The sequence below is a fragment of the Sporothrix schenckii genome, assembly GCF_000961545.1.
Source record: "Sporothrix schenckii 1099-18 chromosome Unknown Cont38, whole genome shotgun sequence".
In the NCBI taxonomy this organism is placed as follows: domain Eukaryota; kingdom Fungi; phylum Ascomycota; class Sordariomycetes; order Ophiostomatales; family Ophiostomataceae; genus Sporothrix; species Sporothrix schenckii.
Genome location: NW_015971139.1, coordinates 2,883,263 through 2,909,269, shown reverse-complemented (window position 1 = coordinate 2,909,269; position 26,007 = coordinate 2,883,263). Strand labels below are relative to the sequence as shown.

The following is a 26,007-nucleotide window of genomic DNA, read 5'->3' as shown; positions in this document are numbered from 1 at the left end:
AAACGGAGAGTCTGCAATGATCGGACGACCCTCTGATGAGCTTCAAGTTTGGCAGAATGTGGGACAAAGTTGGATGGTCTGGGGATAAAAGTCAAATATGACCTTGATTCCCAGTAAATCAAAACATAACAAAGTTCGTAGCAGTGGCTCTGGAAGTCCAGACAAAACAAAAGTTTGCCGTAATTGGCAAGTTCAGCTTCTGGAAGGAGGTTGTTGGTGGTGCCTGCCTTGCCCTGTCCAGTGGGGTAGCTGTTAGCCTGGTCGGCAGCTCGGAGAGCTCCAAACGAGTGAACTACTTTAGTAGCATGCGAAATCGCGATAAGTGCATTTATGCATTTACTAAGGTAATGCAGCTCTAACCCGCTTATTTGACGGGTCCTTAATGTGGGCGCAGCGCCAAAAATTTCTTCTATCAGTTTCCTCTCCATTTCCTCTCTCCTGACACATTTCGAAGCCGCCCACAACTACCACCATGAATTTGCAATAGCATTTGTTCTGTGCCGTGCCACTTGCATTGCTTTTTTGCACTCTTTTCTTTCTTTCCCACGGCACACGATGACCTATGCGGTCCCTGGCAGCTCCTCTTGAATGGCCGCGCTGATGCGTCGAGCACCAAATCGGGTGGAATATCCCTCAGAGTATGTTGATATTGGGTTTGCTGCATTTTTGTTCTTGTCGCGTCAACAGAGCACTCGGTTGAGTGTCTTGCTTTCAAATGTCTTCTTGGTGTAACCTGTTAGTCAAGGAGCTCTCCACCGACTCTGCTCCGGGCAACAAACTAAGTGGTTTTTGACTCGCCTTTATTCTTTTTTTATGTCCCCCATAAATGGCAGCTTCCCTTTCCTCTTCGCGGTGATGACAAATTATTTGGTGCATAGAGAGCAATCATCATGCTCTCCGTGATTGCTTAACCTTATAGACTACAACGGTATCTGAGCGAACTGTACAACCATGTCTTGTTAATTTTATTGTTTGCGTTTTCCTCATTGTTGGGCCCCAGCTGACACAACAAAAGTCTCGACATGAATAAGGAAGAATATGGCTGAATCTACAGAGCCACCGCTATCGGGAACAGCGAGCAGCAGCAGCAGCAATGGCGGGCCGCCTGACGCGTCGGCTGCAGCCGCCTTGAAGCCCTCGACGGCAGAAACAGCATCACCATCTACTATTGGCGCCACCACCTCCACTGCGTCTTCACAGCCCAAATCACCCAAACCACCCAAACCACGGGCCACCGCCGCCCCGCGGCAGAAATACAGCCTGCCGCTCCCTCTCCGCACATTCCCCCTGCCCACCTTCTACCCCAACAACCCCTTGTCTCTTGTGCACCTGGTGTTTGCCTGGGTGTGGCAGGCCTTGCTACCTCCGGCGGCCGAACCGGCCACCGTCCACGAGGGCGTCTGGTCGGCCGCGACGCGCTCTGTGCACGTCACGGACCGCCAGTCTATGAACGACTTGTGGTGCCAGGGGTTCTACGGGAAAGGCTCCCTGAGCCGCAGCGAGCCCAACTGGCTCAACCGCGAAAAGGCCCGGCGGGCCGCGGCGATCCATGCCGCGTCTGCCGACGCTGGCGCCGGCGCCGGTGTCCACACCGTGACGACGACGAGTGAGCAGCGCACGAACAAACGGCGCGAAGAGCGTGCCGACACAAAGTGGGAGCGTGGGCGGACGGAGTGGGAGGCCATTGAACAGCGGCGACGGGACGAAGAGGCCGCGGAAGCGCAAACCGTAAACGAAGCAGACAGCCCACTCAATGGGCATGCCAACGGGCGTGTCAACGCGCTTGCCACTGCGGCGCCATCAGCTGCACAGCTGCCATCACCACCGCCGTCGCCACCGGTGCCGGCCGCTGGTTCAAAGCCAAAGCCTCCAGTCGGTCCTCTGGAGCTTCTGGCGTTGCCCAACTCCGAGGCCGAGCTGCGTAAAGCGACCTATGCCATGGCCGCAGCCGTACCTAAAACCGATGTAAACGGCAGCGCCGCACTGCAGGATCTTGTTGCGAACGGGACTCCAGGTGAGGGGGAAGAGTCGCAAAGCCGCACCAACGGCACGGCCACCACGGCCACCACGGCCAAGCCACCGATCGATAGCGTTCCGATTGAACCGCTCAAGCGGCAAAAGAGCGTGCGCTTCTCGCCGACCGTCGAGTCCACAACGTTTTTGCACTCGGACCCGCCGAGCCCGAACCACAATGCAAACGGCGTGGCCAAGTCGACGACGCCGGTGGTGCCCGCCACTCTGACGACGACCACAACGACGGCGGCCGACATTCCAAACAAGGAACACCTCCAGCTGTCGCCCGAAGAAGCCTTCTTTCTAGCGTACGGCGTGGGCGCCCTGCGCGTCGTGGACCCGGCCACGGGGCGCGTGCTGTCGACGCCACAGCTGCTGGCGTTGTGCCGCGCGGCGGCCGCTTCGGTGTCGTTGTCGAGGACTCCTCCTCCTCCTCCTTCTCCCTCACATCTACCGACTGCAACCGACCCCTTCCTCCTCCACTATGCCGTCTACCACCACTTCCGGTCGCTCGGCTGGGTCCCGCGCAACGGCATCAAGTTCGGCGTCGACTGGATGCTGTACGGCAAAGGCCCCGCGCTCGACCATGCCGAATTTGGCGTCATGGTGCTTCCCTCGTACGACCGGTGGGCGGCGGCGGACCGGCCAGCGGCTCCTGCGCCGTCCTGGCACTGGCTGCACAGCGTGAACCGGGTGCTGTCGACGGTGTTTAAGAGCTTGGTGCTGGTGTACGTGGACGTGCCACCGCCGTCATCGGCGACGGGGGGCGCGAACGGCGCGATGGACGACATGAACGACATAACGGCGGTGTTGGGACAGTACCGCATCCGGGAGGTCATGGTGCGGCGGTGGTCGAGCAACCGAAACCGAGATTAGAGACTTGGGTCGGCCATCTACCGGGACGGGTAAACCCATAGCGCAATGTACATAACAAGCAAATGACACATCTAATGACCAAGACGCTCTGACAGAGAACATCGCGATGAAGTGCTCGTAATGACACTAAAACAACTGACAAAAAAAAGAACAGTGTAACTATAAATGATAATGTTAGCACCATTAGTAAAGGCCGTGTCTAGTCTATGGTATCCAAGTCGAATTATCCCAAAATGAAGCCCAGCAGACAAAACCAAATGAAACGATGACGGGCAACCCAGTGTTCCCGGGACAGGTCATTATTTTGACCCTGGTCCATATAACGCCGAAAACAGCCGAACGGTGACGCTGATACAAAAGAGGAAACAGACGAATGAGAACGAGAGAAAGCCGTGTGAGCGGCCTAAATGGGATCGCCGTGCCAGACAAGGCCCGTCATGTACGGATCTGGACGGATCCAGCCCGACAGGCCGCCGTCGTCGTTGCCCGCACCGGGTGCCCAGGGATCCCGTTCGCCGGAAGGCACAAGGGCCGCCGGGTGGCCCAGCATCAGGTCAGCCACAATGCGCGCAAACACGGTGGCGCCGAGCTCGTTGAGGTGGGTGGTGTCGTTGACGAGGGGGTGCCACTTGTTGTAGCGGAAGGCGGCGGTCTTGCCAATGGCGCCAATGTAGGCGAGGCTGGCGGCGTTGAGGTTGATGGCCCGCGCCTTCTTGCTGGCCTCGTCGTCCTGGAGGACGGCATGCGCTTGCAGGGTGCGCTCGCGGTAGTCCTTGAGGTTGTCGGTGACGGTTGTCCCGTCCAGGTCAAAGTCGCGGCGGGCGAGCGGCGTGACGAGGAAGGGCGTGCCGCCGGCCTCCAGGACCTCGCGGGCCATGCCCACCAGGGTGTCCTGGTACATGTCGAGGGTGACATTGCTGTTGGGGTTCTGGTCGTTGTGACCAAACTGGACGGTGACGTAGACGGGCCGGGCGAGTGCATTGGTGCGGACCTCCTGCATGGCGGCGTTCCAAATGGGCGAGTGGAAGTAGCCGGTGGACAGCGCGCCGTTGACGCCGTAGTTGACGCCCTGGGCGCCGCGGGCCAGCTGCCACAAAAAGGCATCACCCCAGCCGCCGCCTTCCTTCGCCTGGCCGCAGGTGGTCGAGTCCCCAATGAGGACAAAGTAGGGCGCGCCGGTCGCCCCCATTGACGATGCGCCCGCGTCATGGCTGTCGCCCGTTGGCGGCAGTGCGGGTGGTGGCGGTACTGGTTCGTCGTATTTCCGGCCGCCGCCGACATATGGAAAGCCGCCGGGGTCCCCGTCTTGGCTTCCGCCTCCATCAAACGCAAAATGCGATGCCACTGCGGCCGGCCATGACGCAACGGCTTCCTTCAGCTGGGTGCTGTCCGTATCACTGGTGGCCCAGAGGAAAATGACGCCGAGCAAGCCGAAGACGGTCAGCAGAAAGATGCGTAGGCGGCGGCCGCCGCCGTTGAGCAACATTGTATCTGGGGTCGGCCCAGCGTTGGGTATAGGCGGTGCCGTTGGCTGACTGACTTGGTGCGTTGGCCGTGTTGTCGATGAGAAGCGGACGGAAAGAAAAAAGGCAGCTGGGGAAACAAAAGCAGGCAGAGAGAAGATCAGGGCCTCTCGACGGAGTCGTTTCAACGGCTGGATCCAATATTAACCTTGTGCTACTCTCTTTTCGGCCTTGTTCTTTTATTTGGCTGGTTTTGGACCCGCTGTGGCTGGCTGAGACTCTCTTTTCTACCGCTTCCGGCCGGGCCTAGATCGTAGCCCTGTGTTCTTGAAGCACAATGCCTTTTGAGTCGGCCTGTCAAATTGCTTCTTTGCAAAAATGGCAAAAGAGAAAAAGAATAAATGAGTGGGATGGCGGCCGAAGACTCGCATTCAATAGTGTTGAGAGATGGGCTGCCCTTTTAATTTTTTATTATATCTTGTTATTTGTTCGGGTGGGTATGAGAAATTCTTTGCGTTTGTGTCCCGAGCACGAGAGTCAGGGGCCGCGATGCTCGCTTCCAACAGCACAATTCGAGACACAGAGCGCAGGGGCTGTCAGCGGTTGGTGGTTGACTTTGGTGGACTGTCGTGAGCATGTCGAACGTTGGAACCAAAGTGGCGTTGAAAGGCCAATTTATTTTCTGGTGACGCAGTGCGCCCGAGCGTCTGTGCAACACAACCGGTGGGACGTTGAGGACGGCTGGCCAAGACTGGGTGATACGATTTGTTTGTCCGCCGGTTGTCCGAAGCTGTGCAGGTGGAAAAGAAAGGCGAAGACAGAACAACAGAATGAGAAGAACGGTGGACAAGGAGAGATTGAAAGAGAAGAAATAAAAGGACGAAGCAAATTGAGGATCAACAAAGACGGAGGATCTGACTGCACAGACGCAGTGCTACGGAGTAGGAGACAGGGAAGGAACGACCCGTACGAAGTACGCAGTAGTCGTGCGATAAAAGGAGACTTGTCTGGGTAGGTGCGACCATGTCTCACGCCGTTGGCTGTTTTAAAGGCAGGTGCGTGTGGGTATCTTGACGGCCAAGACAGGCAACCACGACCGGTGCCGGGCAAAAGAGCGTAGGCTGGAAGAAAAGGAGGCCAAGAAGCTAAGACTTACCAAGCTCAGTGCTGTTTTAAGACAGACCAAGAGCAATAAAAACGGGGACAAGTGAGAAAGACAAAAGGGAAGGAGCAACCAGCACAGAAAACCAAAACAAAATGGCAAGGACGCCACGAGAGAGGAAGGCGCGAGTGTGCGGCATCAAAGGAGGGAAAGAAGCTTAAGAACGATATACTGTGTGCCTTATGTAAGGTTTACTACGTGAGAGTGCAGTTTACCTGAGTTATGGACTCGCAACTCACAGCTGTATGAAATGTGAGTCCCCTGAGCACGGCAATTAGCGAGGGAATGCTTCCACGGGCAAAAACAGCCGTGCTCCGTATTACGCCCATCTCTGTCAAAGCAGGATACAGCGCACACGTGGGTGGGTGGCTCCTGCCAATGCAGGAACGACGGACAAGCACTGGCCTGGCCCACTAAATACAGTCAGCGTAGCTTTGCTACAGCGCCAAACATCGCCGTACGACGATTCCATTCTGACATGTCCAATTTTATTCCCCCAGCAGCGTCTTCTCCCACCATGCCGCCTCGCCGTTGAGGTACAGCACCAGGCTCGACAGCTTGACAATCACGTGGCCCTCGCCCGGCAGCACAATGAGGTCGGCGTCGCCGCCGCGCTTCTGGATCTGCGCCAGAATCGCGCGGCTCTGCGCGAGCGGGACGACCGTGTCCCGGTCGCCGTGGATCAGCCGCAGCGGCGCCCGGATGCGGTCGGCGTGGAAGAGCGGCGAGCGGTCGCGGTGGATGCGTGCTTGCTCGGCCGGGGACGGGAGCGCGTCGGGGTCGGCCGTCGACCACAGCAGCCGGTCGAGGTAGTGGCTCTCGAGCTTGTGCGTGTCGCGCCCCAGCGCAGCCGTGTCGGCGACGCCGCAGCAGCAGACGCCGCCGGCAAAGAGCGTCGGGTGGTGCACCAAACTCTGCAGGACGTTGTACCCGCCGGCGCTGCCGCCCTTGATGCCGACGCGGCGCGGGTCGGCGCGCGCGAACGACGCGCCCGTACCGGGGACGCCCGTCAGGTACTGCACCGCCGCGACGACGTCGTCGCGGTCCAGCAGGCCCCAGCGCGTCCAGAGGCGGTCGCGGTAAGCACGGCCGTGGCCCGACGAGCCGCTGTAGTTGATGGCAAAGTAGGCAAAGCCGCGCGTCGCCCAGTACTGCGCCATCATGTGTAGGCCAGGCGTCGTGTACGCCGTGGGCCCGCCGTGGGGCGTGATGACCAGAGGTGGCAGCGTGTCGTCGGGGGCCTCGAAGGCGCGGTTGTGCGGCGGCCAGAACCAGCCGTAGACGGTGTGTGTGGCAGTCGCGGTTGTGGCTTGCTGGTGCTCGCCGCCCACGGCGCCCGGTGCCGGAATGCAGATCAGCTCGGGCGTGGAAAAGAGGCGCGCATCAAAGTTTTGCTCGGTGGAGCGGAAGAGGCGCGTTCGTGTTGCCAAGGGTGTGTGCTGTTCCTCGCCCAGAGAAGCATGACTGCGTGCATCAAGAGCCCTATTGCACGCGTCGACGTCGAGATCGACCCGGTACGCTGCCTGGGGCGTTGTGAATCCGCTGCCGACAACCAGGAACGAGGACGCCGACAGTGCGGCGAGCGGGTCGAACTTGAGCTCGACCAGACCGACGTCGGCGTCGAGCGACGCCCAGGCGCCCGTGTCGATGTCGGCATACACCAGGTGGTTCTGGCCGCAGCGGGTGGCGACGGCCACAAATCGTGTAGGGGTGAGGAAGGCAATTGTCTGACTGGTGGAGGACAGTTAGCACGCTCATACAATGACACGACATGACTGGGAACAAGGGCACGCAAGAGCACACAGGGCACTGACCATCCCACCATCCACGACGCATCGCCAAACTCGCAGTCCTCCAGCCCTTTGAGAACGACGGGCTCGGGCGATGACGGGCCCCCAGTGCCCGGACCCCCAAACCGCACACGGTACAGCTGCCGGAAGGCATCGGCATTCGCTGCCTCCATGCCAAACACGAGGCTTGTTCGGTCCGGCGTCCACACGGCCTCGGCCACGCACTGGCGGTTGGCGCCCGCCACCTGTGTGGCCTGCGACAGCGTGTTTGTCGATGCATCCCACGCCGCGCAGTGCAGCGTGACGCCGTCGAACGGCAGGTCGGGGTGGTTCCACTGGCGCCAGGCCAGCGTGTGCTGCGTCGCGGCGCCGGTCGCCGACACGGTCTGGGACGGCGCACCCCACCGCGGGTAGGAGTAGAAGTCGGCGCCCTCGACAACGCGCACGACCGTGCCCGTCGTCCGGTGGATCGCCACAATGTAGTTCCGCACGTCCGCCGGCGCCGGGTGGGTGTGGTCTTCTTGGACCGCCAGGAGCCAGTCGTGGCCGCCGCGCTCGTCCGGTGGCGCGTCAAAGTCGCCGTACCGCAGCGCCGGCGTGCCCGCCACGAGCGTCCGCACGCGGCCCGACCCCGACGCCACGTCCAGCACGTACACGCCGTTGTCGCGCGGGTCCGCAAACACAATCGCGCCGTCGCCCAGCACGGCATAGGCCTGTCCGCCGTACTCGTAGACGCTCGTGCCCACGCCCCACGGCTCGGGCAGGACGTTTCGCACAACGTCTTCGCCCTCGTCCCCGGCGTCGTGCTCGTAGATTGTGCTCCGGCCGTCGTCCTGCGACACCAGGAAGTAGCCTCTGGTCTTGCTGTCGCATTCCTGGCCTTGCCTGATTAGCGCCGCTCGTGGCGACGTCACCGTCTTAGTGCCGGCCGTGGCCGCCTCGGCGGAGATGGCGCTGGTCCAGCGGCCGTACGGGACGGTTTTGTGGAGGGTCATTGTATGGGTGGGTTGCGCGCGTGTGTGTGCAGGTGGAGTGGTGGGTTGATGCAAGGAAAAAGATGCAAATGGAGGAGCTGCGATGTCAAACGAACTGTATGTACAGCATGCCCTAATCCTTATGTACCTGCCGTCCGCCAAACAATGTGGCGCTCGGCCTTGGCTCTGTTTGTAAGACGGCCATTCTTGCCGGCTTTTACGCGGCTGCCTGCTACGTCGAAGAGCAATGTGCGCGGCACCTGCCGTTTCGTTTCTCCAATTGACATTCGGAGTTACGAAATCGTCTCCTTCCTAATTTGGAAGGGACACTTGTAATAGGGGCGGCGTGCACATAATGGGCATTCCGTGCCTTTTTGCTGTGCCAAAACAGAAACGGCAACGTTCACAGGGCATGTTTGAATGTACCGTCGTATCTCTCATCGTACTCAGACCGTCCACAACCAAGCATAGTGACGCCAAGCACAGTGGCTGCCATACAGTCTGCACTGGAGTCGTCGTCTCATCGTCTCATCGTCTCATCGTCTCATAGTGGATTATCTCTTTGAAAATGCATCCCTTGTACATTGCTTTCGAGATCCAACCCCAGATCAGCTCCTTTTCCAGCTTTTGTCTCCCTTCGCCACCGCACATCTCTACTCATCCGCGATCCGGGGCAGGCTCCAGCGTGTACCCTCCGAGACCGGCCGCCCGGCTTCTTTCATCATCTCCACCACCCGTGACCGATCCATAGCCCCTTGCACCCATGGCGGCTGAGGAAACGGCCCAAAGGGCGGCGTGTTTGTCGGTCGCGCCTCCCGTTCGGCCTCGGTGGTCTCTTGGCCCGGCACGCGGCCCCGGCGCACCATGTCCGTCAGCCGGCTCTGGAACGTCTGCTCGTCAATGTACGTGCCCTTGAGCCAGCGCGTGCCGGCGGACGCATTGAACTGCCGCCGCCCGTGCAGCACGCGCCGGTTGTTGAAGAGCACGCACTGGCCCGGTTGCAGCTTAAGCTCCAGCATCGCGCGGGGGTCCTCGAGCCGCTCGCTGAACTCGGCCGCGGCGTCGTGCCACAGTGCGAGACGCGTCGCTTGCGACGTCGCGGCAAGCTTGTCGCGGCGGTGCGGATACGACACGGGGTTGGTGGAGTTCCGCCAGGCGGGAAATTCCATGGCTTTGGTTAGGTCGTAGGGCATGCTGTCCTGGAATGGCGGTGACCAGGCCGTCTGCTTGATGCGGTCCCCGACACGACCAAGTGATGCGCGTTCGGTCGCCAGCAGCGTCGAGCGGGCCCCTCCGTCCCGCTCCAGCTCCAAGACAGGCCGTGCGTTGTAGTAGTAATGGCCGTTGCGCTCGTAGTGGTAGCGCACGGGGACGCGAGTTAGCACCTCCACCTTCTCGGGGCTGCACACCTGCATTTCGGTGGCCGCGCGCACCGAATCCGTAAACAGCGACTCGCCGCCGTCGCAGTCGTTGCGCAGGCAGTGCAGCAGCTGGATGTAGGGCGGGTCGTTCATGTACAGCAGGTCCTGGTGCAGGCACAAAAACACATTGGAGTAGGCCACGTTCTCAGCATTCGGCTTGGACACCACGTCAAACGTCTCGCCGTAGAACGTGTTCTGGATGTTGCCAATCTTCTCGGCAATCTCGCGCACCGCCGTCTCCGACTCGGGCACGCCGTCCACAATCAGAATGCCCAGCGCGTGCAGGTCCAGCAGGGCGCGGTAAAATTCGGCGTTGCTGCCGTCGTCAGGCGCCATCCAGTCGGCATACGACACAGGCTTGAGTGCCGCCTCGATCGTCGTCCGGTCCCAGAGGCGACGCTCGAGCTGCCCAGGGTAGTTTGGCGGGTCGAGCTGCGCCAGCCGGAAGAGCAGCTCCTGCGTGTCATAGAGCGACACGTGTGTGTCGGCGCTGGAGGCAGCGCCGGCGGCTTCCGTGCCTTCTTCAGTCTTGCTCGGTGCAGGATCCCAGACCACGCGCAGTGACGTCCGCAAGCTGTCCGGATCCGTGACGATCGTGCACTCTTGCACGCGCGGCGACCGTGGGAGGTCGTGCGTGTGAAACGTCTTTTGGCCCGACGACGCCGTCACACACGTCGGGCAGGCGCAGGTGTCGCGCAGCCACAGTGTCGACACCCGTACCGGCACCCTCACGCCGCGGAATTGCAGTATGAGCTCGTCCGTCTGGCTCGCGTACTCGACGGACTGCACAATGCCGTCAATGGCTGGCCCCGTCGCGCGCGGCCTTGCTCTTGTTGGGTTTCCGGTAACACGCTTACGCAAGACGCCCATATTGTACATATGCGGCGCATATGCTTGGTCTGATGGCTGCGCCTCCCCGGTGCTGGCGGTCTGCACGCCGCTGGCCTCGCCCTCTTCCTTGGGCTTCGACCAGCGTCTCGTTGTGCCCTGGCCCAAGCCCCCAGCCAGCGGCTTGCGAGGTCGCCCCCTCGGTTCGCGCACAATAGCGAACGCAGTGGAAGCAGCCACGTCGAGCTGCGGTTCGTCGGGAGTCGCCCGCGGTGCCGAATTGTCGTCCGTGGCGACGCCGCGGACCTGCGAAGCAAACGGTGCGCGTCGCAGCGCGGATGCCGGGGCGGATCGAGCCAGCCGGCTCAACATTGCCGACGACGGGGCCGCGGCAGCGCGGCGCAAGGAGAGCATGGCCAGGTGTCGGGTGTCGGCGGGTTGTGTCTTGTAGTTTGAGAGGGGTCGGCGGGTTTGTGTCTTGTAGTTTGAGAGAGGAGGTCGGAGATCGGCGGCAAAAGGGTAAACAAATGCAATGGCTGCAAACCGAAAGAAGGTGCGTTGGAACAGCAATTGCGGTTGGACGACAGGTGGGAAAGGACGGAAAGAGCAACGAACGTCGTCGCTAGAGTAGCCGTCTGCCCGTCGCTGCTTCCCTGGATGATGTTGTCGGCAAGTTGGCGTGCAATCAAAAGAGCCGAGAAGGAAGGAGCTAAGTAGGCGCATGCGTGCTTGTGCCTGGCACATGGCGGGGACTAGCTCAAGCTATTCTTGGAGAGCTTCCCGTCAGTTGCCCCGGTTTGGTAACGCCAGCCGAGGTGTCTCTCTGTCGGCGCACGTGACTGTTCATATAAGTCGTACCATTGTCATCACGTCTTTTGCGATACAACACGCAATCGTGCTCGTATTTGTGCTATTAAGGTGTAATACTACTGTGTGTGTAGAGGTGCATAGCTCTCAAGTGTGTGGTCTATGCCGGCCCGAAAGCCTTGAGCAGAACGTCGATCGCCGTCGTCGATGTCATAAAACTAAAACCGAAACCCAGCCCATAATTATACTCCGTCTTTTCTTCGTCTTCTCTGTTGTTCCTCCCTTTTCCCTGATAAGTCTATTCTTTGCAGCACAGCCGCCACGTTGCTACCCGCTTGCTCCACCCTTTATGCCACGATCCGCTCGTTGGGGTACTTGTGGTGGAACTGGCCCAGCGCCTTCATGGGAAAGACAAACTTGTAGTTGGGGTACGAGATCATGCAGCTCTTGTTGAACACGCCCTCAATCGCCTCCTGCAGCCACTCGCCGTTGCTCTGCTGCCGCGCCATGATGAGGCCAATCGCCTTGCGGATCGGCGCCACGTCCGGGTAGTCGGCCTTGAGCAGGCCAATGACGGCCCACGCCGTCTGCACGACGAGCGACCCGGACGGGTGCTCAATGTACTCCATGCGCTCGCAGGCCTTGTAGCTCTCGGACCAGCCGCCGTCGGCGCGCTGCTTGGACAGCAGGAACGCGCAGGCCTTGCGCGCGTGCTCGCTGTTGGCGCACGTCTCGCCCACCGCGTGCAGGCTCTCGAGGGCAAACATGGTCGCGTAGGTGAAGCAGATGCCCCAGCTGCCGTACCAGCTGCCGTCCGGCCGCTGGGCCGTCTTGATCCAGCCGACGGACAGCTGGATGAACGTGGTGATCTCCTCGGCGCGGTACGCGGGCCAGTGCTTGTGGAACAGCGACAGCGCCGTCACGACCGCCGTCGTGCACTCGGGGTAGTCGTACTCGACCATGATGCGGCCAAACACCTCGGCGGCATTCAGCATCTCCATCCACTCGCCGGCCCGCGGCGGCTCGTACGACGCACAGCCGCCCGAGGGGCTCTGGAACGTCAGCACCGTGTCGACCGCGTCGAAGATGCGCTGGTCGTCAATGCGCTGCGGGAAGCCGGGCGTCTTTTGCAGCAGGATGACCGACTTGAGCGCCTCCGAGATGCAGTCACTGACGGCGTAGCCCTGGGTCTTATTACTAAATGCCCAGGCGCCCTTGCGGCGCTGCCGGTACCCGCGGTCCTTGTGCGGCACCTCCTCGCGGATCTGTTGGTCGTCGAGAAACGCCAGCGCCGACAGCAGCATCGGGCGCCAGCGCGGGTCCGTCTCCAGGCCGGCGTCCATGACGGCCTGGATCGCAAAGGCCGTGTCCCAGCACTGCACGCCGTTGGTGCCGTTGCACAGCAGGCCCTCGCTCTTGACCCACAGGAACTCGCGCATGCGCTCGCGGTGGCGGCGCACCGAGTAGGCGTCGGGCCCGTCGCGGATGTAGCAACACACCAGGTTCATGGGGCTATTAACCGGGGCGAGATTCGCATAGTCGGTGTTCTCGTCCTCCATGTCGATGAGGTCGCTGACCCACTGCTCGGCGCGCCTCTTGACAAAGTTGGGCCGCAGGTAGGGGTTCCACACGTGCACCAGGGCCCAGTTGACCGCGCTGAGCAGCCCCGACTTGGGGTGGTAGTTGTCCGTGGGCGCAATCGAGTTGCGGTGGCGCGCCCAGTCGATGTGCGCATAGTCTTCGGTGTACAGCTCCTGGCGCAGCGCGCGCACAAGCTCCGTCTCCTCGCAGACCCACCGCTTGGAGTACATGTACGACATGGGCAGAAACACCTGCCGCATGTGGATCCACCAGCGCCACGGCGCAATGGGCACCCAGTCGGGCAGCAGCCACAGCTCGGGCGGCACGGGGTTCACGATGCGCCAGTCGGCCACGCCCAGCACGGACATCCACACCTTGGCCCAGTGCGGGCCGTGCGTGCCGCTGCCCAGGCGGTGCAGCGTCGCGCGCGCCTTGACCATGCGCGGCTCGTCGGCGTCGACGCCCACGATGCGCAGCACGATGTAGTTGAGCGAGGTGCCGAGCACGGTGCTCTCGCCCTCAATGTGCAGGCCCCAGCCGCCGTCGTCCGGGTTGGCACGTGCAAACACGTAGTTCTTGATCTCGGTCGCGTAGGCCAGCGAGATGGGTGTCTTGGTCACGTACCAGGAAATGACAATGCCCGGCAGCAGGAACATGGGCCCGCCGTATTCGCACGCCCAATTGCCTGGCGGCAGCTGCAGCTTCTCGAAGAAGGAGAGGCCGTTCTGGACGGACTCGGTCGGGGTCGTCGGCTTCGACAGATCGGGGAGGTCCTGCTACACGTCAGAATACAAGAGGAAAAGTATGCGCTGAAATAGTGTACGGGAAGACGGGAAGATAAGCACACGCACCAGGGACAGTCCCAAAAAGTACTTGTCGGCAAGACTCTGCGGCCACTCCTTTGCCTCGGCGTCGTCGTCCAGGTAGTGCCACGTCTGCAAGCCCGCGTCGTCGCGCAGCCGCCATCGCAACGGGTCCGTCCGCTCGGGCAGACGCTGCCGTTTCGCCGGGTTCTTCAGGCTGCCATTCTCATCGCCGAGTTGGGTGCCGTTGCCGTTGCCGTTGCCGTTGCTGTCGCCATGGCCATTGGCGCTGTCGTTCGCACGCTTCTTGCTGGGTGTCGACGTCGGTTCGACGGCAATGGCCGTCGAGCGTGTTTGCACCATGCCTATGCTGCCAGTTGAATTTGACCCTGATCTGCGGGTAGAGTGACGATATGTCAGAATGGCAGGTCGTGCCGAAGTTGGGGTTGAACGTTGGGTTTGTGATGAAGTCAAGTCAAAGTTCACGAAATGGTCGTTTTGTTGTTTAGGGGGGGAGCCTCTACTTTATGGTGGGTCGCACTTTCTTGCTGGAGCGGTAATGGGGCACACCTTCCCGTTTTAGCGCCAATCCACCCCTTGTCTTCCCCACCCATTAGAACTCAATTTGTTGACTGCAAAGTCCCGAAATGGTGCCCTGGGTATGATTTAGGGATCGTTCCGTCTTGGCCTGCATTCATCTTGGTGTCGTCCGCTCCTTCCTGCGTCTGACTTACAACAAGTCGGAACTGATCCGACGACCATCTTCGCAGCTTCCTAAATACTTGTCTCACGGCCTTCATCACGCCCAATGCTCTTTCCCTTTTTATCCCAAGAGGTACACTATTAAAAATGGCTCGAAAAGGGGTGCAACCCCCGGATTCTTCTCCTCCTTCTTTTCCTCCCCTCGGGCCGAAGCCCCCTGAATAGAATCAACAACGAGATATCATACTGCCACTGTTGGCGTCACCATTTGATCACAACGCATTTGCCTGAGCCACTCTGATACCGTGTCTAAACGTGCCAAGTCTTGCAATCACACCGCCCATGCCCAGTCTGGCCGGTTGCCCGCGGCCTCCTACGCCGTCATCTTCCCCTCATTCATTCCCCGATGCCTTTACGCATTCTCCTGCATGTCCATCACCTCGAAGCAATGGCCGGTCGACCAACATAGTTCCGCGGAGGTCCACACCCAGGGCAACACCCAGCCCGAGTAGAGACACACAGAGCGCCGCGCTTGCGTCGTCCAGCCGCATGGGCATGGCCGTGAACAAGATTGAGCAGATCATGGAAACTGTACTGGACAATGTCATCCGGGGCACAGAATTGACCATTCCCTTTTCTCGCCGCTCCAGGCCCAGAGCCCGTGTTGCATCCCGGGATGGCGATGCAGCCAGGCAGCAGCCCTGTGGCTTTGTGTCCTTTCCCGGGAAGACCGAGGCCGAGGGCAAACTTTTCAGTGGGCCACCGATTTTTTTGGAAGCCTTTCCGCAGTCATGAGATGCATCCTGCCACGTAACGGGTGCAGTCCGGTATATGCAGTCCGGTTTACTAACTCTCAAATCTCGCTTAGCCCAAGTACTCAGCATCCTACAGCTGTCTCACCAGGCGCTCCTTTCGGGCACAATTGTCACCAAAAGGTATTGAGTCCAACGCGGGGGGTCCAGGTGCTGGCAGAGGCCGGGCAGGTGCTGACGGACCAGAAACATCTTCTACCAGTACCGCGACCTTTTTCGGGATCAGAGAGTTGTCGACAGCTTGGTCGACGACATTGCCTACACGCTCAACCTTGGCCGGGACTCTCTCAACATTGTACGTCTGGTGAAATGAGTCTTGTTGATGGCTCTTACTAACAGTGGTAGGTGGCGGCCAGTGTTGGCTTGCTGTGTGGCCAACTCAGTTTCATTACACACCACAATGCATACTTCTCAGCATCCAGCCAAGAGAATGTAAGCAGATCCTTCTCGCTCACACCCACAAAATTCCGACTAACAGTATCTGCCACTAGGGAATTGCCATTCCACCGATGAGAGAAATCCGAGAGCTCGATCTGTCTTCGTGCCAATGGATCCTTGTCATTGAGAAAGAAGTATGGCCCCGTCAAAGTTGAATCGACATCGATTTCATCTAATTTATAGTTAGGCTACATTCAGAACACTCGCTGCGTCGGGCTACTGCAACGCATCCGTCGCTGGGCCCGGCGCTCTTGTCACGGTTAGTTGAGATGCTCCTCGGCATCAGGAAACCGGGTAGACAAGACCACCACTGACGAATCAAAGTCCAAAGGCTACCCGACTCTCGTTACCCGCTCGTTCCTGCACCACATCCATGAGACAGCACCCTGGCTTCCCATCTACGGGCTGGTCGACTACGATCCGCACGGCCTGCGCATCTTCCGAACGTACAAATATGGCAGCCAGAGTCTGAGCCACGAGGCCAATACGACGGTTCCCGGAATGAAGTGGCTTGGTATCCAGAGCTGTGACCTTTTCTGTCCTCGAAATTCCGTCGACACGCGTCATACGTGGTCGGCCCTGAACGACGTTCTGCCGTTGACCGACACGGACCGGCGTACGGCTGTGTGTCTTCTCAAAGACATGGTCTACGGCACCACTGCCGACTCCGATGCAGCGTCCCTTAAGCAGTACCGCGAAGTGCAGGTCATGCTCATGCTCAATATCAAAGCTGAGATCCAGGCAGCCGACGACTATGGAGATCTCGCGACTTGGCTGGACGAAAAGCTTTACCAAGACCAGGAAGGTGGCTTGGATGTTATTTGATTGTGGTGTAAGGGAAGCGATGGACGAGAAATCAGATGGCATCAATAGTCAGGTAAAAAAAAAATGAAAGTTTGTTTCCGAAATGATACAAAACCCGTCGTGAAAACGTGTCATGCGGCGTTGGCCACCACAAGGCTGAGGCTGGTCCGACAGGGTGTAATAGATACAGTGCTTTATGTAATATCAACACTGTGTTCACGGGGCACTGTTTGCTCATTGAAGTAGCATTTCTATAATTATAATGCCATCTACACACTGTATTGCCGCCCCGCGCTGCTAGCCTTGGGCTCCAAAAAAAGTTTCAGCAAAGGTCAAAGTTGAATACAGCATCCCCATTGGCTCCCTTTGACTACACTTTTCTTCCACTCGACTCAGCACGGCTTCTTCTATTTCGCCTCGCTCGCTCAGCGCACTCGGTTTTCATTCTCCTCACTCGGTTCGCTCACTCGGCCACTCCCTCGACTGTTTGCCATGGTCACGTTAACAGAAGACGAGGTCGACGACCTCCTCTACTTTGCGCGGGCCAACGAAGCAGCCGACCTCGCGGACACGCTCGCCGCGCTCGTCGCCAAGGCCGGCGGCGATGCCACGCCTCTCAGTATCTTGGCTGCCGCCGTCGATGCCGGCAAGAACACGCCCCTGCACATGGCTGCCGGGAATGGACATTTGGGTGTGTGCGCCCCATCAATGACGACGATGCCCAAGACAGGACGACGTATGGCTAACAGGACGCAGACATTGTCACCCTCATCCTCTCTCAGATCAAGGAGGGACAGGGGCAGACCGCCTCCCCCGCCCCCGCCCGCCAGGCCTTTTTGGACGCCACCAACGCCTTTGGCAACACGGCGCTGCACTGGGCGGCCATGAACGGGCACCTGGCCGTGGTGCGGGCGCTGGTCGAGCAGGCGGGCGCGTCGCCGGCGCTGGCCAACGACAAGAACTATGTGGCGCTGGACCTGGCGGGGCTCCACGACCAGGTGGCGGTGGTGGACTACTTTTTGGCGTCGGCGGAGAAGGCGGAGAAGGCGGAGGAGGCGGCGACGGTGGCGTCCTCCTCCTCCAAAAAGGACAACGGCCAAGGCGCCCGTCTCGACCGTGCGACGGCCGCGCTGGATCTGAACAAGGAGCCCAACGCAGACGACAACGACGACGAGGAGGAGGAAGAAGAGGTGGTGGTGATGACGGCCAAGCGAGAGGGCGACGAAATTGTCTTTGATGCGGAGAAAAAGTAGGCGAAAGGGGACGGGTGCTGCTCTTCTGTTTGGGGGGTGTGTTCGGTTCGTTTTCTTGTTTTGTCCATGGACGGCGTTCTACTTGGTCTGCTTTTCGTTTTTTCTCTCATCATAGAAGCTTGCATTGTGTACCCAAGAGGCACGATATACAAAAACGGTGTATATATCAAATCAAGAACAGTAACAACGTAAACTATGCAGCAAATTAAAAACCAGGACTTGTTGTAAGCAAAGCTCGTATAAACGCGAAACAGACACCAAACCATAAGAATAAAAACAAAAACAGAATAAAAAAGAACCCAAACAGTGTTAACGGGGCGTCGGTGGCCTCTGCTTCCAGCTCAGTGCTTGCAGTCGCTTGAATAATGCCCCATGATGTGGCAGTTCATGCACCACGCCTCGCTGGCCGAATGGGCATAGGCACACCGCCGGCCGCTGGCGCAGGCGTCGCCGAAGCGGCAGGGCTCGGAGCGCCAGCGCTTGAAGTTCAGCCAGGGAAACTCTTGGAAGAGGTTGTGCTCCATGTTGGTGTGGACGGAGCCGCATTGGCCGCGCTTGTAGCAGTGGATGCCGTACCGGCAGCGCTGTGTGCGGTTGCGGTTGCGGCGGTGGGACTCAGCGCGGTCGAAATGGGAGACGGTCTGCCAGCCGTCCTCGGAGGGCGTGCCGTCGGTGCCGTCGGTGCTGGTGTCCGCGATCGCCTCCGCTGTGCCGTCGACCGTCTCGGCGTTGACGTCCACCCCAGTCGTCCCCTCGTCGGCCTCCTCGGCCTCCTCGGCGTCCCCGGCATCCCCCACGTCCCCCACGTCCCCCACATCGTCGTCGTCTGCATCCAGCTCTTGCACGTGCGCATCGTCGCCGCTCAGGGGCGCGTACATGTTGCTCATCTCGGCCGTGGGCATCGTCTTGCGATTGGTCCGGCCGGCGTAGACGGGCCACGACAGGACCGTGGCGATGCCGCGGAACGACGTGCGCACCTTGAGGAGCACGGGCTCGATGTGGTTGTTGGGGACGCGCGAGAACTCGATGAACAGCGTGGGCGGCGCGGCAGTCGCCGGCGCCGTGGCCGTGGGCTCGTCCCGTGTGATGTAAAAAACCTTGCCCAGCAGCATGAGCTTGTCGCAGACGGCCTTTTCCAGCGGGCTGGGGCCGCCCTTGCGGGACTCGTCCTTGCCCAGGGGCCCCGGCCAGGGCCCGTCCACGGGGTCGTTGGCAGCCCCGCCGGCGCCGGCGGGGCTGAGCATAAACTGCTCGTACCAGGCCGGCACAAAGTCGCACAGAACGACCGACTTGGCCGGGTCGACGGTCCCACGGCCGCGGCGGGTCGAGAAGTAGTTGGTGAAGAAGATGTCGGCAAAGACGCCGTCGAGGTAGTTGACGGAGAACAGCGAGGCCAGGGGCTGCTTGTCGGTGGCGGTCTCGAGCTTGACAAAGTCCTTGGAGAGGGCGTGCTTCCAGGCCCACAACTCGACGCAGATGCCCGACTTGAGGGCCTTGAGGATGGCGGGCATCATGTCGCGGTCGCCGGTAATGCAGATGAAGGTGGTGAGGTTGATGCGGTTGCGGTGCTCGTAGGCCTCGATGCGGTACTTGGCCTCCATCTGGGCCTCCATGTCGGCGCGCGCAGACAGGTCCGAGGCGATGCCAGAAATGTCGGCGCCCATGGAGCCGTCGACCTCCTTCTCGCGGCCGCTGGCGGCGCGGTCGTAGATTTTGGTCTCGAAGTGGTTCTTCTCCATGGCCTCCCAGACGGAGTCGCTGGGCGGCGGCTTGGAGCCATAGTAGAACGACTTGCTCTGGACGCGGTGCCGGTTGGGTTTGCCGGTGGCGTCGCTGCCGCCGTTGGCCTTGAGAAGCGTGGTGACGAGGCGGCCAATGTCGATACGCAGGCGCGGGTCTTGGTCGCTGTCAGTCAGCTTGGGCCGGTGGGCGTTTGCCTTTGCGGCGAACTTTTGCGCATGGATCCAGATGTTGGAGTCGTCGATGAAGAAGAGGCACTCATCGGGACGCTCGGCCAAGCGGGCCGGATTGGGCCTCGCTGTGGTGGGATGATATGGTGGCATGGGGATGGTGCGTTGCTGCGTCGGTCGTGCTGAGACTGAGATGGTGAGAATTGTGTCTGTGTATGCTTCTTGCAAGTGAACTTTGTGGATAGACTTTAACGCTCGACCAAGACAGCATGAATGGGACGGCAGTCCATTTAATAGAGCTCGCCCTCCTCTTCTCGAACATTCTCAAGACAGTCGCTAGGCGCAGCCGTGCCAGATGGCAGGCCCAGAACAAGGCCTTTCCTGTGTCTTCCTGTGTGCATTCTCCATGGATGGTCGTCCTGTGGCTGGGTGGGAATTCATTGGTTCTCGCTGTCTGCTTGTCAAAGTGCATTTCTGCACATGGACAAGCGAGCAAATGAGAGTGATGTGACGGCGGGAAAAGCTGTGAAGGAAGACACAAATGTGCAAAAGCATGCATACTAGGGCAGCATGGAACGAGGAGATGCACAGCCTTGGTGTGAACAGCCTGGACCTTGGTCGGCGGCTTGGGGCCCGATTGGCCGACCCTTTGAGGCCAAATCCCTTGCCAGGGCCGGCCAGGGCCGCGCGTTGATGAGGCCAAGCATCCTAACGAATCCCCGTGAGAAAGTTAGGCGCCTGGCAGTTTTGAGGAGTGGCACGTCAAGAGGATCGGATTTAAAACAAAGGCGGGTTTTGTTGCTGTTTTTGTAGATGCGAAATTCGGCGTTGTTCGTCTTGCATCCAGCGGCGCGAGACATCAGGGAGCAATACGGAACGGAAACCGTTGGTTGTCGTGACTGGGTGAATTGAGTGATGCCAGAACGTCGGCTGATAACTCGAAAGGATGGCGAGATTGGAAGATGGTATATTCAGGGGCAAAAAGGAGATGCACAAAGTCCAGGTTGGGCAAGAGGAAGACGGTCGTGCTTGCCGGGCTGCTCTTGCTCCTCAACCGTGGTCAACAAGCTTAAAAGGGAAAGATGTAGGCGGCTTAACAGGGCGGTTCCAAAGGTGGCTATAGTCGTCGTAAAGACGGTCGCCACAACTCGAGACGAATGTACGTCATAAATACGGTACGCGTAACTATTCGTCTCATTTACTTTATTCAGTCATTTTCTAGTATTTTTTATTTGCATAGCTCTCTTGTTCACACAAATGAGACATTGAATCAATGTTAACTCAGACAATTCCAAGTTGATTCACACGACTTCTCTCTTTTTAACATATTGTGTGCCTCATGTACAAATTGTAGAATATAAATATAGTCGAGCAATGCAATGTAAAAGAATAGATGTTACGACTAGGAGAAAGTCAACATATGAACCATGTCGGTTGCAGCAGTTTGAGTCAGCGTCGGGTCCTTCCGTTTTTAGCGGGCAGTTTTCAGATGCTGTTTGTGGGGCAGAGTGTGTTAATGAGGAGGCTGCGGGGCTCCAGTGCTCCAGCACTCATCCAAACACCACTCCTCGCTCACACAACAACACAAAAACATCACTTTGTCGGCAGCCTCACCATGGCCGCCTCTTCCCTCGCCGCCAACACCAGCGGCCCTGCTGCGCCGACCAAGACGCTCGTGCACCTCGACGCGGCCGCCGCGGCGCAGATGGACGTGGGCGTGTTTGGACAGCAGGCCGGGATGCAGATCTACACGCAGATTGCGTACGTCTTCGCTGCGGCGCCGGAGCGGGCCGCCGTCGTGGCCACACTGCAGACGGGCCTCGCGCGCTTGGTTGCGGCGTTTCCCTGGCTCGGCGGGCAGATCGTGCGCGCCGCGGGGGCGGACGGCCGGCGGCACTTGCACTTTGCGCCGTTGCCCGATGGGCCGCCGCCGCTGGTGGTGACGGACGCGCCGCCGACGATGACGATGGCGGCCCTCCGTGCGGCCCAGTACCCGTTCCGGCTGCTCGACGAGTCGGTGGTGGCGCCGCGGCGGACGCTGCCGTCGCCCGCGGAGCCGGCCGAGCGGCCCGTGCTGCTCGTGCAGGCGACGTTTTTGCACGGCGGTGGCCTGGTGCTGACCGTCGTGGGGCACCACGCGGCGATGGACATGGCGGGCCAGACGGCCGTCGTGGAGTGGCTGGCCCAGGCGTGCCGGGGCGAGGCGTACAGTGCGGACGACCTGGCCGTGGGCAACGGCGACCGGGCGGGCGCGGTGGATCTGCTGGACGCGGGGGCGGGCGATCCGTTTGCCCTGATTCCAGAGCAGGTGCGGCCGGTCGAGGAGGGGGAGGGGAAGGGGCCACAGCCCGGAAAGGCGCCAGAGACGAGGCCGCCCATCACATGGTCCTACTTCCACGTCCGCCAGACGGCGCTCGAGGCGCTCAAGGACGAGGCGACGCGGACGTTGCCCAAAGCGGGCGGCGTCCGGTTTGTGTCGACCAACGATGCGCTGTCGGCGTTCCTATGGCAGTCGATCCTGCGGGCGCGGAGGGCGAGGTTGACGTCGACGTCGACGTCGTCTTCTCTGTCGACATTCGCCCGCGCCGTCAATGTCCGCCGCCACCTCGGCCTGCCCCCCAACTACCCGGCCCTCCTCCAGAACATGACCATCCACACCCACCCCGTCGCCTGGGTCTGCGATGCGTCCCTGGGCGAAGCGTCTGCCCAGCTCCGCGCCGCCCTCCTGCAGCCCGACCGTCTCCGGGAACGGACGCGGGCGCTGGCTACGTGTTTGGAAATGCACCCCGACCAGGCCGGCCGGCGCCTCTCGTTTGTCGGGCACGTCGACACCGCGGCCGGCGGCCTGATGCTGAGTTCGTGGACGACGGCGCCGGGCGTGGACACGGACTTTGGCCTTGGGGGGCAGCGACCCGTGGCCGTGCGCCGTCCACAGTTTACGCCGGTGGAGAGCCTCGCGTTCCTGATGCCGGCGGACAGGGACGGCACAGTGGCAGCGGGCGTGTCTTTGCGGGCGGCCGATTTGGCGAACCTGCAGGCCGACCCCGAATTTACAAAATACGCACAGTACGTGGGATGAGGGAGGGGGGCAAGGGGGGTGGTGGGTGTGAGGACGACCAGAAGTATCGCAATGATGTAATTCATGCACATAGACGGTAGACGGGTCGAGTAGAATGTGTAGAGAAGGTTGTACACAATGCCGGCAACCTGCACGATCGACATGATTGTGCATCAGACTTGGCAAATTGACAGAAAGGAACATAAAAAACAGAGGAAATAAAAAGAGAATAGGGCGTGCCGTCTTACATGACCCACAAGGCACAGTCCACGGCCGTGGGGTCACAGCGTCGCAGCGTTGTAGGAATTGACCCCGAATCTGGAACTCTGGAACACGACCTCGACCAACCTGAAACGCCTCAGAATAGCAAAAGGGCGACAAGCACGACGCAGCACACTCGGTCGCCTCATCTTTCCTTTTGTGATTTTGCGTTTGTTCTTGGCCAGTTTATTCTTTCACTTTATTTGTTTCTTGCTCATTTATCATTGCTTTCGTTTCTGCCGACAGTTGACCTGTCTTTTTGTTTCCTTTGCTTTTTTTTGTTCTTTTTTACGTATTGCTTCCCTACTTTTTTCCCAATGTCTTCCGCTGCGTACAACCCCGTCCGCGCCGACGCTCGCAAGGCCGACCGCCGCAGCGACCGACTGGCACGACAGGCCGCCGAGCACGCCACGCGCTCGCCGGCCGACAGCACCGACAGAACCGACAGCATCCGCCGCAGCGGCGAAGACGGCTCCGACACCGAGGTCGACGATGCCCTGATCACCGACGACGAGAAGCAGTGGGAGACTGTTGCGCTGGAGCGGGGGCTGCTCGCCCGACGGCCGTCGCGCACGAGCCGCGTGCTGGGGGCAGTCCGGCGCCACCGCTGGATGGTGGACACGGGGCTGCTGGTGGTGATTCTGGGGCTGCTGGTGCTGCTGCAGCTGGAGGTGCGGCAACGGCCGGCGCGGTGGCAGGTCGGGGGGGATTATATGAAGGCGGGGCCGATCTGTAAGTTGGGGGGCACCTCGCCGTTCCTCATTCCTCATCCTACTTTCACTCTTCGCTGTCCTCTCTCGCTAACGCTCGTGACTCGCTCGCCCAGTCCGCACAAAAGTCGTCAAGTGGGAGGCCGACGAGGCCTTTGTCCCCCCCAAAGATGCCGACTTTGCCAGCAACACAACGCTGGCCACGTGGAACACGCTGATGCCGCAGGGCACGGGCTGGCACAACACCGAGGCCGCGACGACCTTTTTCACGACGACCATGACGCACCAGCTGCACTGCATCCTGATGATGGGCCGCATCTACACGGCGCTGCGCATGAACGCCATGCCGTCGCCCGACCTGCCAGCGGACTACCACTCGCACTACCTGCACTGCATCGACTATCTGCGGCAGGCGGCCATGTGCGCAGGCGACGTGGCGGTGGAGGCGCACGAGCCGACGGACGCGTCGGACAATGGGGCGCTGGACGGGGGGTGGAGCGGTCATCATGGTGAGTTGCGAGTCGACGCGAAGCGTCTACGTCCACTCTAGTAGTCCCAGTGTCTCTGTGTCCAGCTGCTCGCAGCCATCTGCTCGCAGCTATAACCATTCTCCTGGGTCGATTGGATACTCTGTCGACTGTCGCTAACTCCCACAGTGTGCAAAGACTACGGCCAAATCACGAGCTACCTCGAGAGTGAGTCCATTGCACAGTGTTGTCTTTATCTGCATGATGCTGTCGATGCTAACCTTGCAGGCCAAATCCGGGACGGCGTGCGCACAGTCTTGCCGATTGACGATTAGGACGCAGAGGGTTGATATAAGACGTGTATTTGTGTCTGTATTTAGACCATTTCGTATGCGCGTATTGACCATGGACGACCGTGTTTTTGTATATAAGACAATATATGAGCATTGCCATCACAGGATTGCGATAGTAATGACAAGCGTAGAAGTCAAGTGAACATCGAATGGATACTGACTTGCGTTTGATGATGTTGGACTACAGTCCTTCAGACCTGTATCTAGCCTTGGTGATTGAGGGCTCTATTTGCAGTTGGCTTAGTGGAGTGGTCTAGTATAACAGACGGCGTCTCGAATAGGCAGTTGGCTAGTGTCTGGAACCTGCCGCTAGCAAGCCAGGCACCTTCCTAAACTATGCTCTTGTCGTTCCTGCCCTTTTGGCCCTTTTTTTTCTTTTTTTCCTTTTTTCCTTTTGCGAAAGAGCGGATCACTTCCTGCCGCTGGCCGACGTGAGTCAGTTCGGGCGTGCGGTGTAAAAACGTGACCTAAGAAGACGACAATACGATCGCCGCGACAATCGCTTCTTCTGCGTATAAAACGTTACATTGTACCTCAGCTGAAAAAAAGAAAAGAAAAAAGAAAAGTAAAGCGACGACAACTCGGCTTCGGTAGCGCAAGCGACGACATAAACGTCAAGCGTCAGCCGTGAGCAAGCGTCGATCGACTGACTTTTGCAGCGTCGCATTTCTGGACGAAAGATACAAAGGTCGTTGCAGTCCTCGTCAGGCAGTCCAGTCAGAGAGAAGTGGTCTGCAGACACGTCTCAAGCATTCAAAAATAAGAAATTCATCACAGACACACCACACATTACCACACCAAACACCACACCACACACCACAATGGCTCTCACGATGCGCGCCGGCACGCTCGACGACGTGGACCAGCTGGTCGAAGTCTACATGGCCGCGTTTGCCAACAACGGCGTGCAGAAGGTGGTGTTCCCGCCGACGTCGACGCAGGTGCGGCCGTTTTGGCGGCAGAACCTGACCAACAACCTCACCGAGGACGACACGCACGTCCGCGTCATGGAGACGGCGGCGACCGACGCGGGCCCCAAGGCGATTGTGGCGTTTGCCGTCTGGAACGCGCCCCGCAAGCCCACGGATCCCATCCCGTCCATGCCGCCGCGCGACGCCTGGCCGAGCGACGGCGACCCGGACGCGGCCGTCGAGTTCTTCCACGACCTGGAGCGGCAGCACCGGCGCTACATGGCGCACCCGACGAACGCGGGCCAGCAGCAGCCGCACTGGTACCTCGAGCTGATTGCCACGCACCCGGCCCACCAGGGCAAGGGCGCGGCCGGCGCGCTGCTGCGGTGGGCCGAGCAGCAGGCGGACGCGCAGCAGGTGCCGTGCTACCTGGACGCGACGCCCGACGGCCGGCCCGTGTACACGTCCAAGGGCCACGGGTACCGGGAGTTGGAGATGCGGCGGTACTTTGGGGGGGTGTACGAGCACGTGTACATGATTCGCGATCCGCGCTGAGACGACATGAAAGCTGGTCCTTGCCGACTTTCTTCTGCTTCTCCATGAGGCCGAC

At 59.9% G+C, this 26,007-nt stretch overlaps 11 protein-coding genes across 11 annotated transcripts; 6 read left to right on the top strand and 5 right to left on the bottom strand.

Moving 5' to 3' along the window:
• Positions 1–1,038: 1,038 nt before the first annotated feature.
• On the top strand, positions 1,039–2,889 carry SPSK_06117 (tRNA-splicing endonuclease subunit Sen2; the record flags this gene model as incomplete). Its single annotated transcript, XM_016732824.1, has 1 exon — positions 1,039–2,889. One exon carries the CDS (start codon positions 1,039–1,041, stop codon positions 2,887–2,889), a length of 1,851 nt encoding a protein of 616 aa, XP_016592652.1.
• Positions 2,890–3,292: 403 nt separating this feature from the next.
• Positions 3,293–4,375, bottom strand: SPSK_06427 (esterase; the record flags this gene model as incomplete). Its single annotated transcript, XM_016733133.1, has 1 exon — positions 3,293–4,375. The coding sequence occupies one exon, from the start codon at positions 4,373–4,375 to the stop codon at positions 3,293–3,295; it is 1,083 nt and encodes a 360-aa protein (XP_016592651.1).
• A 1,627-nt stretch (positions 4,376–6,002) lies between these two features.
• Positions 6,003–8,299, bottom strand: SPSK_05997 (peptidase s9 prolyl oligopeptidase active site domain containing protein; the record flags this gene model as incomplete). The annotated part of the gene is made up of 2 exons (XM_016732705.1): positions 6,003–7,245; positions 7,329–8,299. 2 exons carry the CDS (start codon positions 8,297–8,299, stop codon positions 6,003–6,005), a joined length of 2,214 nt encoding a protein of 737 aa, XP_016592650.1.
• Positions 8,300–8,931: 632 nt separating this feature from the next.
• On the bottom strand, positions 8,932–11,271 carry SPSK_05985 (gamma-butyrobetaine hydroxylase; the record flags this gene model as incomplete). The annotated part of the gene is made up of 1 exon (XM_016732693.1): positions 8,932–11,271. One exon carries the CDS (start codon positions 11,269–11,271, stop codon positions 8,932–8,934), a length of 2,340 nt encoding a protein of 779 aa, XP_016592649.1.
• A 410-nt stretch (positions 11,272–11,681) lies between these two features.
• On the bottom strand, positions 11,682–14,081 carry SPSK_05974 (lanosterol synthase; the record flags this gene model as incomplete). The annotated part of the gene is made up of 2 exons (XM_016732682.1): positions 11,682–13,688; positions 13,767–14,081. The coding sequence occupies 2 exons, from the start codon at positions 14,079–14,081 to the stop codon at positions 11,682–11,684; spliced, it is 2,322 nt and encodes a 773-aa protein (XP_016592648.1).
• A 681-nt stretch (positions 14,082–14,762) lies between these two features.
• SPSK_06160 (meiotic recombination protein SPO11) lies at positions 14,763–16,495 on the top strand (the record flags this gene model as incomplete). The annotated part of the gene is made up of 7 exons (XM_016732867.1): positions 14,763–15,174; positions 15,289–15,355; positions 15,419–15,527; positions 15,578–15,664; positions 15,724–15,804; positions 15,858–15,929; positions 15,995–16,495. 7 exons carry the CDS (start codon positions 14,763–14,765, stop codon positions 16,493–16,495), a joined length of 1,329 nt encoding a protein of 442 aa, XP_016592647.1.
• A 471-nt stretch (positions 16,496–16,966) lies between these two features.
• On the top strand, positions 16,967–17,727 carry SPSK_06577 (ankyrin repeat containing protein yar1; the record flags this gene model as incomplete). Its single annotated transcript, XM_016733279.1, has 2 exons — positions 16,967–17,165; positions 17,231–17,727. 2 exons carry the CDS (start codon positions 16,967–16,969, stop codon positions 17,725–17,727), a joined length of 696 nt encoding a protein of 231 aa, XP_016592646.1.
• Positions 17,728–18,068: 341 nt separating this feature from the next.
• SPSK_06165 (uncharacterized protein) lies at positions 18,069–19,790 on the bottom strand (the record flags this gene model as incomplete). Its single annotated transcript, XM_016732872.1, has 1 exon — positions 18,069–19,790. One exon carries the CDS (start codon positions 19,788–19,790, stop codon positions 18,069–18,071), a length of 1,722 nt encoding a protein of 573 aa, XP_016592645.1.
• Positions 19,791–21,252: 1,462 nt separating this feature from the next.
• On the top strand, positions 21,253–22,716 carry SPSK_06266 (trichothecene 3-O-acetyltransferase; the record flags this gene model as incomplete). The annotated part of the gene is made up of 1 exon (XM_016732972.1): positions 21,253–22,716. The coding sequence occupies one exon, from the start codon at positions 21,253–21,255 to the stop codon at positions 22,714–22,716; it is 1,464 nt and encodes a 487-aa protein (XP_016592644.1).
• A 557-nt stretch (positions 22,717–23,273) lies between these two features.
• On the top strand, positions 23,274–24,468 carry SPSK_06367 (uncharacterized protein; the record flags this gene model as incomplete). The annotated part of the gene is made up of 4 exons (XM_016733073.1): positions 23,274–23,688; positions 23,783–24,175; positions 24,323–24,361; positions 24,422–24,468. 4 exons carry the CDS (start codon positions 23,274–23,276, stop codon positions 24,466–24,468), a joined length of 894 nt encoding a protein of 297 aa, XP_016592643.1.
• Positions 24,469–25,307: 839 nt separating this feature from the next.
• On the top strand, positions 25,308–25,952 carry SPSK_06625 (acetyltransferase, GNAT family; the record flags this gene model as incomplete). Its single annotated transcript, XM_016733327.1, has 1 exon — positions 25,308–25,952. The coding sequence occupies one exon, from the start codon at positions 25,308–25,310 to the stop codon at positions 25,950–25,952; it is 645 nt and encodes a 214-aa protein (XP_016592642.1).
• Positions 25,953–26,007: the final 55 nt, after the last annotated feature.